Source organism: Chroicocephalus ridibundus, chromosome 15, assembly GCF_963924245.1.
Source record: "Chroicocephalus ridibundus chromosome 15, bChrRid1.1, whole genome shotgun sequence".
In the NCBI taxonomy this organism is placed as follows: Eukaryota; Metazoa; Chordata; class Aves; order Charadriiformes; family Laridae; genus Chroicocephalus; species Chroicocephalus ridibundus.
Genome location: NC_086298.1, coordinates 2,014,807 through 2,031,647, shown reverse-complemented (window position 1 = coordinate 2,031,647; position 16,841 = coordinate 2,014,807). Strand labels below are relative to the sequence as shown.

The 16,841-nt window shown below is 46.4% G+C and overlaps 1 protein-coding gene across 3 annotated transcripts in view; it reads right to left on the bottom strand.

Moving 5' to 3' along the window:
- Window positions 1–16,841, bottom strand: part of PNPLA7 (patatin like phospholipase domain containing 7) — a 137,528-nt gene that overhangs the window by 81,330 nt on the left and 39,357 nt on the right. For all 3 annotated transcript variants that reach the window (XM_063353102.1, XM_063353103.1, XM_063353104.1), the window contains exon 19: window positions 2,346–2,459. In XM_063353102.1, coding sequence (XP_063209172.1) covers window positions 2,346–2,459 — 114 coding nt within the window. The remainder of the gene's footprint in view (window positions 1–2,345; window positions 2,460–16,841) is intronic.

Genomic DNA, 16,841 nt, shown 5'->3' with positions numbered 1-16,841 from the left:
ACGCAAGGATTTCTTCACTCCAGAAAACATTCTGTTGACATTGTTATTTTTTTTTCTCAACTGTATGACATCGTTCAGGCACGGTCAGCTTTTGATCCTCCAATGCCTGGTTTCTTCTTCTAAGAACCAGCTACCCAGACCCTTTTCTGTGTGCAGTTCATCAGTTCCCAGCTCAAAACCTTCTCCCCAGGACACTCCTTTAACTTGAAACTTGATTTTGTACTTTCTACTTGACTTCAAACTGTCTGCCCTATTGTTTTCCTCCGTCACCTCAATTTCCCCTCACTTCTGTCCTTCCTCTCTTATCTGATGGCCCAAACGCACAAAAAGAGAAGACACAAGAACTTTGAGATCATATTAAAAAAAAAATAAAAATACTTTATCTTAGGTTCTTAAGCCAGTCTGGCAGCATTAACCACACAAATCACCTACTTAAAGTCTATCTCACACTCCTCTTTCTATTTCTAATGCCTGTTCTAAAATAATCCGATAGTAAGCTCTCACATTTTTGATACCAGTTTAACCTTTATTTAGAATTTGGAGATCTCAAACAGCAGCAAGGATGTGTTTTTCTAACAACCTTTTTTGCAACACGTTTCCTTAAAAGTTCTATTTTGGCATTTTGTTTCATTGCAACTAATTAGCCAAACTACACGCACGTCCAGAGAAAACTAATTCCATATTAAAAAGGCCAGGAATTTGAGGCTGACGGGCTGATGGGAAGACATTTGAATTCTATTACAAATAAATGTTTTGAGTTGCACTAGAAATGTAACACTCGAGCTCAACTTTAACTGCAAAGCAAAAAGATTTACATCTCCACAGAGAGCACGCGTAAGTTTTGCCAACTGATAGAATAGGAAACGGGAAGCGAGAGAAAGGAGGCGCTGAAATCCGTTCTTGCCCCAGAAAAGAAGGCAGGATTACAGCGCCGGTCTGCACAAAGGCTGTGTTCAAGGCATTGCTAAATATGACGTGTTCGGTGCTTCCCAGTAATTTACAGTTTAAATGTTTGCTAGTAACATTTAAAAATCATCCCCTATGTAAGGAAAAAGGTGGTTTTAAATCCCACCCGGCTCATTTCCTCACGCCCTGACCAGTCACGAGGACCGGGACAGGAGAAAGGACAACCCAAGGGAGGACGGCAGCCTGGCGGGACCCGGCGGTGGCTGGTGAGGCACAGAGGTTACACGCTGCCACCAGCTCCTACATCGGGGCAGGAAATCTCCGCTGCACGGAGAACAGCGGAATCAGAGGAGTATTCAAGAGAGCCCCAGAGAACGGGAGCGCCTCGACAACCCCCAACACAAGTTCAGAAACCCTTAAGCAAAAATAACGCTTACAGGGAAAGCCCGAAGATTATTTCTCATTGACAGCGCTTCTGAACGCGTAGCGCAATGAGGAAATTACCCTAGAAATAACACAGACAGAACCCCACAGGTTGGGTTTTTTTGACATGAGAATGCGTGAATAGAGGCTTTGTATTATACAGTTAAAAAAAAAAAAATCAAAAATGTTTTTATGGGTCCCAGGAAGGCAAAAGAATACAAGTATTTTAATTAGGTTTATTACTTTTGCAGGTATTTTTAAGAAATCTGGTAAAATAAGTATATGTCTTAAAGACAGCAAAAAGAAAAAAATCAGAAATAATCTGAAGTAAGAGCATTAAAGAATTGCCTTTAAGGCTAGTGCAATGATTTAGTGCTTAGTATAATGTCCCTAATGTACTTAGGGACAAAAGAATTAAATTTCAAGTCCGTCAGTCTCCAGCTTTGCAGGAGAGAGGTATAATGTCAAGCGAATTAAAGAAGATGGATGAGTTGATGGATTCAAAGGGAGCGATCTGAGTCTTCAGGACACAGACAGGCCTGGCGGCTGCAGAACGAGGACTGAGCCTGAAACGCAAGGAAAAGGAAACCCAACCCCCAAATATCAATGCTCTGGAAACCCGGGTACACCTACCCAAGTGCTGACTTCCAGTCCCAGTGAGCAAAACAACCAAATAACAACATTTTAAAGGGATTTTAGAAGTCAAGCTTTCATTCGCTATCAATAGCTCTAAGTGATTTCCGCTTTGCTAAATATGCACGTCCTGCATTTAGCATGAACTTCTTCCAGAGACACACAACAGCCCTGCAATAAAAGATGCTCTAATGGATGAGAAGATACAGGAAGAGAAGCTGGTGGAAGTCTGGTATAGATCAGCTCAGGCAGACAAACAGAACAAAATGTTTTCTCAGCGGGCATCAATCATACAAAAAACCCAGAGGACTCGATGCTAACAGAGAGCTTCAGCTCCTCAGACGTCTTTTGAGATAGACAGAAAATACTTTTAATTTTCTTACCTGGGGGAATTTGCGTTTGATGGATGTCAGTGCTCCCTCTGGGAGCTTGGCAAGTTCCGAATCTCTGACTGCGTGTACCGTCGTGGCTCTAGGCTGATGGGTTAACGCCTCTACCTGAAAGAGTACAGAGCCCAAACATTAGAGATCGCTCACAACATGTTGCAAAAAAATCAAATGTCAGGACGAAGAAACAGAACCATTCCCAAGAACCGGGCCGTTGTACTTGTTGCTCACAGACATAGAAAACAGAACGCTCTTTTCCCTAGGGCCGCTTCCTAGGGCAGGCGCGTCCATCGCAGCCAGCGCCGGCGTCTCTCGGACCCGCATCTCCCCGGCACACGCTCTGCCCTCGGACCGGACCAGTTTCTCCCCAGCTGGGACGGGCAGCACCGGGCAGACAGTGTTACCGGAGACGCTTCTGCCTGAGCTTTCGCACGCTCTCGCCCCCACGGCGCGTCTCCGGAGCGAGGGTAAGAACCGCTCTTAATGCGTGCCAGAACAACAGCCAGAGACACGCAATGGACTCATTTATCACAGCACTCGCATCTTTTAATCCATCAGTTTTAATTGTGATAAAGCCATCTAAGAGAGAGAGAAAAACCCACTTCCCTACTGCTCTTCCCTTTCTTTTTTCCCCAATGCCACCCTGGAACGCTGCCATTTTACTCTCAGAAGCTAAATACCGGCAACCTTGAAATAATCAAGACTTCCTAAAAATTAAAGAAAAGGATGAGCAGCAAATCAACATATTTTGGCCAGAAGTGAGTTTTGCTTTTCTAGCAGGTTTTGGTTTTCATGTTGTTGGGGGTTTTTTTTTGGTTTTTTTTTTTTGTTTCTTTGGTTGTTTTTTTTTTACATATGCACGTGCATCTGTGCTACCTGAACAGGAAAACGCGGGACAGGACGCGCCTACCTAAGAGCGCCCAATTATTTCACCTAGAAACATTGATTTTATTGAGAGCAGAAGTTTAAAGATGAAAATGATGATGCAATCAACATTAATACAGAGATATTCTCCTTCACGGAGAGAACCTGACACAACAGAAACAAAACCGGGTTCTAAAAGCCCCCTCTGCAAAATGCACGCACCCCCCCAAGCCCCGGCTGCTTGGGCGTGAAACACAGAAATCAAATTCCCCAGTGAAATATCTTCACACGCTTAATGAGATCTCCTGCCGGGCGAGATGGCGTCATTCAGAGCTCAGGCGTGAGCGACAACATTTAATTGCTTAGAAACAGGCCGGTGCTCAGTGTTGCAGGTTTTAGCAATGGGCAACGTTTGCCGGGCTTGAAATCCATCCATCGGTCCTCTCGGGGGAAAAAACAAACAGTTGTCGCTGCAGTGGCTGTAATTACTGAGGTTAAAATGGAAACAAAAAAAAATCCTCACTCTAACTGCGTTTTATGGACACTTAGAATCTTCATTTTAAGTTTTCCAGTAGAAAAAGAAACAGAAAATATATCTGTTTATAATTGTTCATTTTGTTTTGAGGTTGGGGGGTTTGATGGGTTTTGGGTTGGGTTTTGGTGCGGTTTGTTGTTAGGTTTGGGGGTTTTTTTCCAGAATTCATTCCAAAGCTTATGTTTACGGCAAATTCCAAGGCGAGCAATGCTGTTATTATAGAACCAGCGGCTCAGCCACACCAGAAGTTAACGCAACGTACGTAACGCCCCGCACAACGCTGGGCTGTGCCAGGGGCCCAGGCGTCGGCTTCTGCCCACGCTACAAGAAAAATTAAGACGCAACTCCATGACCCCACTTCCAACAAGAGCGCGTTCCTGGAAGACGACATGTGCACAAAATGCACAATTCAGGCAGCCAGAACAGCTAGATCTCAAAAACTGGCAATTAGTCCAGAAAGCTGAGCTCAGGCTGCCAACATTAACTCCAGCTCGTCCAGAAGAGTTCCACCAACACCAACTGCGACGCACGAAATAACACCCAAGTAAATTGAAAGTGAGAACACTTTGCAAGACCTGGCCTTTGGGTTTTCTTCAGGTGCCAGGGATGTTTTCTTATGTAATCACATTTTAAAATAATTATACGGAGGCGGGGCGGGGGGGGGGGAGGTCACGCCACCTTTGTACACACAGTTACGGAGAAACGCGTCCCCTTTAGGTTCCCCAAATGGTTGTATCCTAGCTCCTGTTTTATCTCTCGCCCCTATTGCCAGCTTTTTATCGCAGTTTTTGGCTCTGTAATTTAGCTTCCTTATCCTGAAAGCAGGTTAAGAGTTTCAGTTGTTAAAATAAAACCTTTCTTCTCTCCAGTCATCGCCCGACTGAGTTTAATTTGTATAAAGAAGAAAAACACTCCAACTGCCTAACATCCTTTTCCACTCTTTTTGTGATATACGAGGGCATAAAATCAACTGTGCTCCAAAGGGCTCACAAGTCTTTCAGAAAAGATGAGATCTGTAAAAAAGAGAATTAAATTTTAACTTTAAAACAAAGCCTCAGGGATTTTTTTTTTTTTTTTTCCTCCAAACGCTGACTTTGTCTTTTCGAATTGTTCCCTAGGCAGATTGGGGCGGGGGAGACGGAGACCTTGTTCAAAACCTCCTGCACGAGGAGCCATCCAAGTCTCTGGAGCAAGCGGCATTTCCACCACCACCAGTGTTACGGACCCCCACAATTGCAGGGCATTTGATGAATGTAATTCCCAAAGGGTTACAGAAACCCGATCTTGTACTACTCTTACATACCGGTACTGTACAAGTCCTGCCATTAGCTTTGATATTTTCATGCAAATACGCCCCGGTATTCCAGCATGGAAAATATCTGGGTCCCAGACACTCTACACCAAGAAATTCCAATTTTGCTTTCCCCTTGGATATTATCATCTCAGCTCCAAATCTCTGTTCTTATTAGTTATCCCAAACTATTCATAAAATAATTCCTCTTTGCTGGACGCGAGAGGGCTCTCATTGAACATTTGGACCATAGATTCATGGAATCATCTAGGTTGGATGGGACCTTTAACATAATCAAGTCCAACCATCAACCCACCACCGCCAAAACCACCACTAACCATGTCCCTCAGCCCCACGTCTGCCCGGCTTTTAAATACCTCCAGGGATGGTGACTCCACCACTGCCCTGGGCAGCCTGGACCATCAGTAGGATTATTCCCAATCTTCGCTACGTTCTCACCTCTCCCATCTTTACACCCTGTGGTTAAAAAGCCGCCTTTGCACCACTTTTGGCTTTTCTGCACGTGGGAATCTGCCAAATCAAATAGATATTTGGCTATTCTCACCCTTTTTAGAGGTGAAAAACATTCTAACACTGAGTCATAGCTCTCCCCTGTAAATTATACTTTTCTTCTTTGTATTTATTCTTAATAAACCGTTTGAGACATCATCTATTCGGAGTTTTCTCTTCTTGCTTAGAAAAAAGAAGTTTCATGCAACATGAGTACTTAAAATCGTTCTACTCTTAAGCCACGCTTAAACCCTTGGGCTCCCCTGTCCAGTGAACCTTTGGAACAAGTTTTCTTATTTTTCCATGTTTGTAAGTAGTACAAGGCTTAAAGATCTAGCTTGAACTTTAATACGAATAAAATCCACCCGCAATCAGATGATGAACCCCGTAAGGTTATTTCTTTGGTTGTAAACCCCAAATTTAGTGTTTTGCTCACCCACCACAGCTACAGTAGTCAAACACCACTAACACACCTCCATAATAGCATTAATAAACAAACATTTCGAGAAATAATAGTACCTTCCAAGTCTTATCCAACACAGCCTGGGGGAGGGGAAGCATATATATATATAAGAATATTTGTATATTTGAAAGAGAGATATATTCGTATATATCACCCAAGGCTGTGTCTGAGCTCCTTCCCAGACTACCATAATCACCATTTACCGGTGCCAGCATGAACACAGCTACAATACGTGTTCCAGCGCAAGAAAGAATCAGTGGACTCTTTCCCACTTCTTTTCAAATTCGAGTCAACATGATCTATTTTGCTTGAGGCAACAGCTCTGGTTCTTCTCCCGTAACAGTCATTCCTTCTCCTGATTAACAAGCCTCTAAACAAGTTCATTTCTGGTCTTCTCTTTCAATTTTTAATTCACCCATCTGCCATCCTTGCTCTTCCTCCCTCTCTCTCTCAAACAACCCTCCGGTTTTCCCTGTCAACCCAGTTGACTGAAGGCTTGAGCCCAACACCTCTTCCGCTCTAGCTGGACTGGCTAGCCTTCTCTTTGCCATCTTATCTACTGGTGTTCGCCTTTCCCTCACGCCGTAAACTCAGCAAGCCTATGTTACAGTGCTATTTCCACTTTGAAACCTGTCCCTCTCTGAAACCCAACTGCTATGCCTTATTTTAGCAGCCAGGCAAAAATTCTCAACGTTCCGTTCAGCGCTCACCAGTCTCCGAGGTCTAACCCGTGGCTCCTGGTTTACGGCAAGCACCGACCTCTCCTCTCTACCCCCATCCCACCCTCCAGAATCTGTCTGTCCTTGCCTTTACTTCCATTTCCTCCAAGAGCATGAAGCAATGCCTCACATGCTGTAATAATTGGCATCAAGGAGCACGTACCAATTTAGAGTGTTACATACCCTGTGGTTCTTATAATTGTGATAGAGAGCAGCCCTGCGGAAAAGGACTTGGGGGTACTCATGGGTGAAAAGCTGGACATGAGCCAACAATGTGGGCTTGCAGCCCAGAAGGCCAACCACATCCTGGGCTGCATCAAAAGAATCATGGCCAACAGGACGAGGGAGGTGATTCTCCCCCTCTCCTCTGCTCTGATGAGACCCCACCTGAAGTGCTGTGTCCAGCTCTGGAGCCCTCAGCACAAGAAGGACATGGACCTGTTGGAGCGGGGCCAGAGGAGGCCACAAAGATGCTGGGAGGGCTGGAGCCCCTCTGCTGTGAGGACAGGCTGAGAGAGCTGGGGGGGTTCAGCCTGGAGAAGAGAAGGCTCCGGGGAGACCTTAGAGCCCCTTCCAGTCCCTCAAGGGGGCCTACAGGGAAGCTGGGGAGGGACTGTTTGCAAGGGCATGTAGCGACAGGACGGGGGGCAATGGTTTAAACTAGAGCAGGGCAGGGTTAGATTAGCCATGAGGAAGAAGTTCTTTACACTGAGGGTGGTGAGACACTGGCCCAGGTTGCCCAGAGAGGGGGTGGAGGCCCCATCCCTGGAGACATCCAAGGCCAGGCTGGATGAGGCTCTGAGCGACCTGATCTAGTTGAAGATGTCCCTGCTGACTGCAGGGGGGTTGGACTGGATGCCCTTTAGAGGTCCCTTCCAACCCAACACATTCTATGAGTCTATAATATTACCATAAGTGGCCCTCCTGCACTATTGCAGTTCTGTTCTTCCTAACTTTAAGGAAAATGAAAAAACCCCAAACAACTCTAAGTAGGTCTATGCTCTTTTTACTGTTTCGGTTAATCCTGACAGCTAGGTTTCTCCTGTCTCCTCCTAGCTCACTATTAAATAGTGACAAACACACGTACGAAGCATCCATCACGTACAGTGCGCACGATTCACACCCCAGGCTTATGAGCGCTTTACAAAGAGAAAGCCTTACCATAAATCTTTTAAAAGGAGGGGGGGAAAGCAATTTATATTCTCATGACCTCTTTTGACTTCATTTTCAACAGCCGTTCCTGACAGCTCCTCTTACAGCTTTCCAAATTACACACTTGGAAAGTAAAATCTAGCAAGCGTCGCCTTCTGCAAGTTGGTCTAATTACTCCAAATTCCTTTTTGAGCTACATCCAACAAATCACTTTGAATCTTTGCTCCACTTTACGCGCGTGCACAGCCCCAGCGCAGCTGTCCTCATCCTTCGCCTTAAGCCCCTCTCAGACTTCATGGAGGACTTAACCAAAACGGGGGCTGGTTTACATGAGTCTCTGCTGGCCCGATGAAACGTCATTCCTCCACACAAATGCAGCCCCACTTTCACAAATTATAGAGTGATTTTTCTAATAGTTAGCAAACAGTAAAATGCAAATAATTTCAAAATACAGTTTCTCATGTAGATTATTTCTTTCCAAGGTAAGTTTTTGAGTCTGCCTAGTGCAAGAGTAGACGGGTCCAGTCCGAATTAGCGATGCAAGTCAACAGGATCGTGTCTAGAGTCAGAGGTCCATCCTCCCCGACCTCCAACCACTGGCACATTTATTCACTCCTGCGGCTCTTCCTGCGCCTTCCCCTCCCACCCATTTTGTAATATATTGTTTTCAGTCTCTCTTCATTAGGGCTAGTATTCCACCCAAGAATCTTTTATTCTCTCATACATCATATTTCTTTCTCTCACAACAATCTTTTCTTTGCTACCGGCTCACAAAGAGCACTAATTCTTCCACGTCGCAGGTACGCTGCATTTCGGCCCTTGTGCTGGCCTCGGCACAGGAGGAGGGAGCAGCAGCCACAGGAATGAAAGCATGGGTTACGAGACCCTGGGAAGCAGGTTAGGATCCCAAGGATTATTAAATTACGTAGCTTAAATTCTTCATCTTCCAAATCCTCATTCATGAAAGCCTGTCAGTTCGGCTGGTATCTCTAGGCTTTGAGTTTTCACGTTCACGCAAGACGCTTTGGCAAGACCCATCAGCCCACCAACACGCACCCTCTCACAGGGAGCGCCAGGGAGGTCGGTCAGGACACATCCAGTCGTGCTTCAACGAACGCAGCATCATGCCTAACTCGAAGTGAGAACTCTGATAACAGTCAAAAATAGTAAAAAGGCTTTTTTTTTTCCCCTCTTCAAGACAAGCACAGCCCTCAGCAGCAGCACCTCGGGAGGGGGCAGGGGCCGTCCTGGGCAGGGTGCAGCGTTTCAGACAGACGCTGCCCAGCACCCCATGCACGGACACCCCGGATCCCCACGGAAAAGACAAACGTCTCCTTGATCCGCCTGCCAAAACTGCCTCCTCGCTCCCTCCTTATACAACATCCACCACGAGCTGCGCCAGGCAAAGCCAGCGGCTCACCCAAGGGCGCTGGGGAGAACCATCGCAACAGCGGGAAACACAAGGGACGGGGATGAAATACCCTGCACGAGGAAATGCAGATACACCCGTGGAGGCATAAGAAGAAGAAATACCAACACTGACATCTGCTGATAGTTTAGGAGGCTCAAGGAAAGGCATGGGCAACAAGTCAATGCCCAGGTACCAGGTAGCACACCTGTATCTCAACGACCAACACAAGCACTGGAACACCGCAGGCACCAGAGTCACCCACGCGTGGGTTTTCACAGCAACGCTCTTGCTGGACACGGACAGGAGATGCTGATGCCGCTGCAACTGAAGACAGCGATGTAACACAATCAATATTACAGGAAGGGCACCCGAATGCTACACGGAATTATTTTTTTCTGGATTAAACAAGCTGCTCTCAGAGCCTTCTTCAGCTCATTTGCACCTGGAGCAGCAGAGGATGCTCATCGCAAAGGTGTTCCCTCCAGCCAGCCCTTCGGAAGGATCCCAAACATTAACTTGTTTGTATCAGGAAAGGACAAAGGAGGAGACGCTGCTGGAAGCGGTGAATGAGTGGGAAGAGCAACCAGACAAGCTGCAAATCGATGCTATTTGTGGGAGCAGAGCCAGCGGATGAATGCAGTACGCCATGTACTCTTGAAAGTTGTTCTAACAACCACCTTCTGCAATCTTGCCTGTGCCAAGCTAACCCCGTGACTGAGGACATCCAGCACTTCTGCTGTGCAGAAAGAAGAATCCAAACCTCCCTCTCTCATTTATATATATGTTAAAAAAAAAAAAGACTTACATACTCAGATATACAAGTCCTACTTTGTGTATTTAGATGTGTGTATGTGTAAGTGTATACATAAAATACCTGTAAAAATTAAACAAGACTGAGCTTGCTGCCTTTTGTAATTAAGGCAGTGGGAGTCATGCTACTGGTTCTCCGGAGAGGACTGAGCCTGCATTTTGTAGCAGTGCAGCGACAGTCCTTGTTGCAGCAGTGAACGTGGGTAAGGGACAGAAAAGGGAAGGATTATGGCTGGGGAAGGGAACGGATAACAGCCCTACCTCGGGTATTCAAACTCGCTCCTTATTTACATGCGGCTGTAGAAAAGATGGGAAGTTGCACGCACGTTTCGCTCCTCTAATCCAACCTTACAGTCAAAATGAAACCAAAAAATATAGGGAAGGTTATCTGAAAGGCACACACACAATAAAATCCAATGAATTTATCCAGTTGTTTGAAGTTCGACGCCACTGACAGGCATGCAGCATGCTCCTCGTACGGTGAAATTATGCCTGAATTTCAACAATGGAAGAAGAGATAACAGAACGTGACAACCCGCTCAAATACTTTCCAACAAGGGAGAGATCTGATTGCCTTTGACTCAGCTCCACACTGCAAGAATAACCAAACCTGGCCGGAACTTTAGCAACATCCCTCCCCATCCTTCACTGCTGACTCTGCCCCACAAATACCCGCCGTCGCCTCTGCTGGACGCTGCTCCCCGCTCCTCCCTGGCCTCCAAGCGTCTTCCTGATGATGAAGAGGGTCACACTTCTCTCTTACTTAATGATGCTTGCCAAAAAAGAAAAGTTCTAATGAAGAAAAAAAAAATCTATATCTCTTTTGCTACCAGCTAGATTTCGTGTTTTGCAGCGGTTAAAGGGATGCGGTATTCTCTTGCGCTCACAAAGCAGCCCAGTTGGATGCAGCATTTCTCCAAAGGGAAGGGAGCAGGAGCAGAAGGCAAGGGAAGGGCAAGACGGTCCTGGAGGGGGACCACGAGTTGTATCGACACCAGCAATGATATTATCACAGGGGAGTTCAGCTGGAAGCAGGAGGGAGACACAAAATAGCTTAAGGAATGACAGTTTGATGTATTAAATCACCTATCTCAGCCCCAGCGGGTCACAACTTCAATCGCTATCTGTCATCAAAGAATTTGGCTAAGGAGATAAAGCTCTCTGCAGTTTTAGCTGTGGCAGTAGCAAAGCCAAATGACCTGCCCGCATAACATTAATGCCAGATAATTTAACACCGGATCCTGTCAAAACTGTGCCTGTGGTTTCCCCAGCCAGCAACAAGACAACTGAACTGCACCACAGCATTTGCCAGTCATGAATGGTCTCGTACTTTCAGCAGCTGTTTAGAACTTGAGGTAAATAAAGATAAGAGATAAATTGTTGTGGGTAAAAGAATAAATTGGTGGAGAGAAAAGAATCGGGAAAATAGACGGCACTCAGCAGCTCACAGCCTAAGTGAAGATGCTCGTAGGAAACTGAGGTTCAGATGGCTCAGATCAGTGACTTCAGCCGCGACCGGGTTTGGAAATCAGGACATGGAGCCTCTGGTTTCAGCTGAGCCGTCAAATGCGAACTCATTTCTCAGAGCTTCCTCCCTCTCACTTTGCTGTGGTAAACACTGAGGCTTCTGTTGTTGCGCGGTTTGTGCTCTGCTTTGGGATTTGGTTGGTTGGTTGGGGTTTTTTGTTTGGTTGAGTTTGGTTCATTTTTTTTTTTTTTTAAAATACAATTTCACACCTAAGATGCTGCTAGGCAAATAACAGTTTTCAGCAGCGTCTTACCAAGACAGAGGGTGGAAGAGATGGAAAGAGACCACCTCCTTCCAGACCCACGTCTTCCAGCTCAGGTCTTGGACCTCATCCGCCTCCAGGTCCCACAGACCTGGGCTGTGCACCGAGAGCACCCGAGGCGCCACTAACCTGAATTAACCCAAAATCTGGGTTTTTAGTGACTTAACACTTCAGAAACAGAAGAATTCACAGTCTGAAAAAGTTACGTGCAACTAACAGGCAAGAAACATTCACACCCTTAAAAATGACAAAGTAAACCCGACTTAAAAGAGCAGAATTTGCCCAGTTTTAGCGCAGTCGTCAGGGGTACAATAATATTCAGCAGCTTTGGTAGTGTCAAAAGACTGCGGCATGTGATAACATTAATACTGATAAGGAACAGACGCCTGACAAGTGTAATCCTCGTACTGGTGCGTCTCCTTTGAGGATTACTCAGCAATTAAAGATTTCTAACAGCGTTACATTTCAAAAGGACAATGCTCCAAAGCCCGAAGGAAATCATAAGCCATTTACAGATTCTTCTTGGTTTTCAACGTTTTGGAGAGGAAAAAAAGCCACGCACATTTAACTGTATTAACGAGATGAACAGCTTAACATCTGAAAACACTTAAAAGAGCAATTATTTCTAGAATGTAAAGCGTGATTTCTGCCGCAGCAGAACGGCTACGCCGCAGCACCGGCAGCTGAGGGTTCCTTTTCTGCAATTTATCCCTCGTGCTGCCCGGCGTTAAGAGAAAGCGTCAGTGTCCAACTGCCCCGTCCCCGGAGGGGTTCAAGGCCAGGCTGGACGGGGCTTGGAGCAACCTGGTGTGGAATTTGGATAACGAGGTGAAGTCTCTGTGCTCAAAGAGCGATTAAGACTGGCTTTGTTATCTCTTGTGCAACCCAGGGGAGTGAAGGCCTGGCCGGCTATCACAGGATACATCATTAACGGGGTAGTCTTGGGGAGCCAGGACAGCCCTGCTTTTCATCAGCACAGACAGCAAAATCAAGATACCAGAGACCTTGTGCAGCTCTTTGTTTCCTCGAGAGGCTGCCATGCCCGGTGATGGACCTCTCCCTCGTTACCTGTGACATGCATATTAAAGTTGACACCCCTGTATATGCTAATGAAGATTTTAGAGATCATGCTAAACATACATGACTATAGCACTCGTCTCTCCACCCAAATCATACTACACGTCACCTAGGGGAGGGAGACCTTGTAATTTTGGGGATAAAAGGATGGAGAAAAATGACTGTTAAATTGGGAGAGAAGAAACTTGATACCTGACGGACCAGTGGAGGGGCTGCGTTCTCTTCCCCCACCCCAGGCAGGGACGCCGTTCTGGGTCAGCGCTGCGCCCTTCACCCTCTGGGGAATGTTACCCCGGGTTGTTGTACCACCGTTATTGTTGCTAGCAATAGTAACCTTAAGTAATTAGGGCTATTGCAGTTCGTGAATTTATCAACGGCAATCTCAAATCTGCGACTGTCACTCTCACAAAAATAACTAGTTTCGATTATTTGTGCATCTGATTCAGTCAAAGTCCTTTGGTGGGACTCTGATAGTAAATCAGTGAAAGGCCTGGGACTCTGACTGACAAATATCGAAACTACAGCCCTTTTAACGCGACACCTGGGCTGGTGGGAGGTGTCCCTGCCCAGGGCAGGGGGGTGGAACGAGATGATCTTTCAGGTCCCTTCCAACCCAAACCATACATGATTCTTTCTGCGCTTGTTTTGCTATTTTGCTACCCAAAAATGACTGGGCATAATCCTACTACTAATAAGGGGCATGCTGGTTGTTAAAGAGAAACAGAAAAGATCTTGAATTAATGAAGACATTGCTGCACCTTTCCCACTTGGTAGGGCGTTTTTGAAAGCTTGCTGGTAAGGCACTGCAGACGGCAGTTCTATGAGGCAGGGGGGGACCAATAAGTCCTGCTATAAACTACGTAAGAGCCCAGCTTTTAAAAATATTGTAAGTTCAACAGCTGTCACTGAGGTCCCCAAGAACTGCCTGGCTTTTAGTCGTCTTACCAACACTGCAGCCATGCTTTGGGAACCCAACTAAGACAAAGTGTTGACTTGCACAAAAAGCTAATTGCATAGAAGGTTCTATCACGTCCAGGTATTTGTAGGGAGCTGACAGTATACAAATAACTTTTATTCGGCAGGAGATTATTCTGTAAGATAGCTCTGTTGGGTTTTTTTTCCCCCCTTCCCCTCACCCATCAGTGTCCTTCCAACAACGCAAAAAGCAACGAACACCCAGCTCAGCAGACGCTTGGAGTTGTGCTCCCGTAACCCGTCTGCGACAACACATTTTGCAGGTTGTAAAAAAAAAAAAAAATATATATATATATACACACACACACACATATATATACACACACACACTGAATAACCGTCCCAGTCTCTCGGCAGCGCGAGGGACAACACTGAGTGTCAGAGCCCAGGCCAGTTTGCCTGGTATCGATAGGCATAACAAATAAATGAATTAAAAGGAATCCTCTCTCTCAGACAACAATGTGCTAATGAGATTAAGATACCAAGAGTAAAAACTACAATTTGCAGCAGTTAAGATGACAACTAAAGCAAATCCATCAAGGAAATAATGAGATACTAACGCAAGTATTTTAAACAAGTAACTAGGTGAGGAGAAGCCCTTGCACTCTACCAACACAGAGTGGGCTTTTCTGATTTGCTCTGGGGTCACCCGGGCACAGTATAAGTGACTCTAGAAGAGTTACCCTTTAGCTCGCGTAATAAAATTAACATTTCAACATTTTTCCACAAATGCTTCTGCAGCAACGGCACCAACAAATTAAAAAAATTCCCCCCCAAGATGGGTCAAATCATAGTCTCTAGACAACGGGACGTCTGTCAACTGTATTTCAAGTGGGCAACTGTATTTCAAATGCGAGGGAATTATCTAAGAGATTCATCATTGTCCTTTAAGAACTACCTGCAAGGCCTTCAATCAAGTTTTGGCTGGATTTGCCCCAACACAGCAACTGGAGCTGCCCATCGACGGGGTGAGCAGCAGCACGCAGCCGGCAGCGTCCCTCCAAAAAGGCTCACAGGGAGCAGGGACCACTTTCCCCGAGGTAACCACCCTCCTCAGCTCTCCAAGGAACCGCGCGGGGAAGGCAATCTTCAGTTTCTAATCTGTTCTTCTCCTCCCCCTGAACTGACAGACCTCAGAAACAGATGCCATTGAGTCAGTATAAGGAACAAAACGGTTCGAGCCACGCGTTCAGCCTTGGGAGCGCACGCACATGCTTGAAAATTAACATCTTGTCTGAAATCTTTCATTTTTCAGTGCTTTTCTTCTGAAAGCAGAAATGGCAGATACTCATATGCATATGGCACACAGCATTTTTAAAGTTCTGAAAGAAAGGCAATAAACAAAAATACATCGACTACAAGATGCTTCTATTTCATTACTGCCCACAGTTCCAAATTATGTGGGGGGGGTCTTGGAGGGGTTTCAGGGAGGAACACGCCACCAGTTGACCAAAATACCAATTACCAATACCCACTGCTAATTTCATTCCCTGCGAGCACCTCGAACCCTCCAATTAACTCCACTTTCAGGCAAAAAAACCCACCCAAGCTTAGAGCAGGCTTTTAAAGGTTTATAACAGATCCTGCAGAAGGGGATAAACAAATCTTTTTAAAAGGAAAAATGTCATTTTCCTAATGCCCTCCGCAAAGAACGGCTACATTAATCTTGGCAATCTTTACAAGTCCTCCCCCATGTTTTCGAACGCCAGCCAGAGCACCGCGATTCGTTCAACAAATGGCAGCGTGAGTCAGTGGGGCTGGGAGCCGCGGGTAGGAAGGAGGAGGTGACGTCCACCGAGTCACAAAAGTCTTCAAAATGATTCATGTCATAACATGGGTCCAGAAAAGTGGCTTACGACTTAGACATAAACTATATGGGTACCTCTGCGTCCGTGCCTAGGGACACGCCGGCAAACAGGGCACGGCAAACACGTCCCAGCCCATCCACCCAACCCACCTCCCTCCTCACCAGGTAAACGGTGGAGCCATCACGGAACGTTCCGCCCAAACCAGCGCTGGCGCTCGAACAGGAGGTAGAGTTTAGACCGCGCACCCCCCTGTCACTCAGAACTGCTTTCAGAACAGCAGCTCCGTTGTTTTAACCTGGGAGCTCTGCAAAACTCCGGGAGCTTGACAGTGGAATTGCAGATCACCGCTGGCGAGAGAGCAGGGAAACGAGCAGGGAAACGCTTGTGCGTGTCAAAGATGACAAACCCTTATTCACACACTAAGAGGCCTCATACCAGCATGATTAGTCACATAAGATCTCAGCTTTTTCCCTGTCAAACCATGTCATTCACACGAGGCGGCCCGAAGAGGTAGCCCAAAAAAGAAAAACACAGCAGGAAAAGGTGAGAGCGTGCCTTGCAGCAGAACAGACCCGCTCTCCAAGTACGGTCCCGAGCCAGCAAAGCTGCTCAGCCAGAAGCAGCCCCGACCTCGGCAAGATCTCCTTAAACACTGTCCACACAGAACTCAGGGAATACGGAGCAGTCTTCCGCTGGGACCAGCACCAGAACTGCCTCTTACAGGCCATACAGACACTTCTGAATGACAGACAATTTATTTTAAAAGTTACTGGACAAGTGAAAGCGAGCCATGAACGCGCATTGCAAAGGTCCAGAGACTTCACCCTCCTTACAAGAAAGCTTTTTACTTCTCTCAAGAAAACCAGCTCAGACGCTAGGTCGGTTCCCGGTCCCACACCACGCACAAGAGCTCTGCCACCAACACCTGGCAATCACGGCGTGTCACCCCCTGCCGCCAGAGACACCCGGCTCTCGCACGCCCCTGTGGCTCCTGCTGCAGAGACAGAGCGGGGTCAAGGGAGAGAGGAGAACCTCTTAACAACAATCAACTGCTGGACCATGCCACTTCCAAAATTACCACCTCTTGC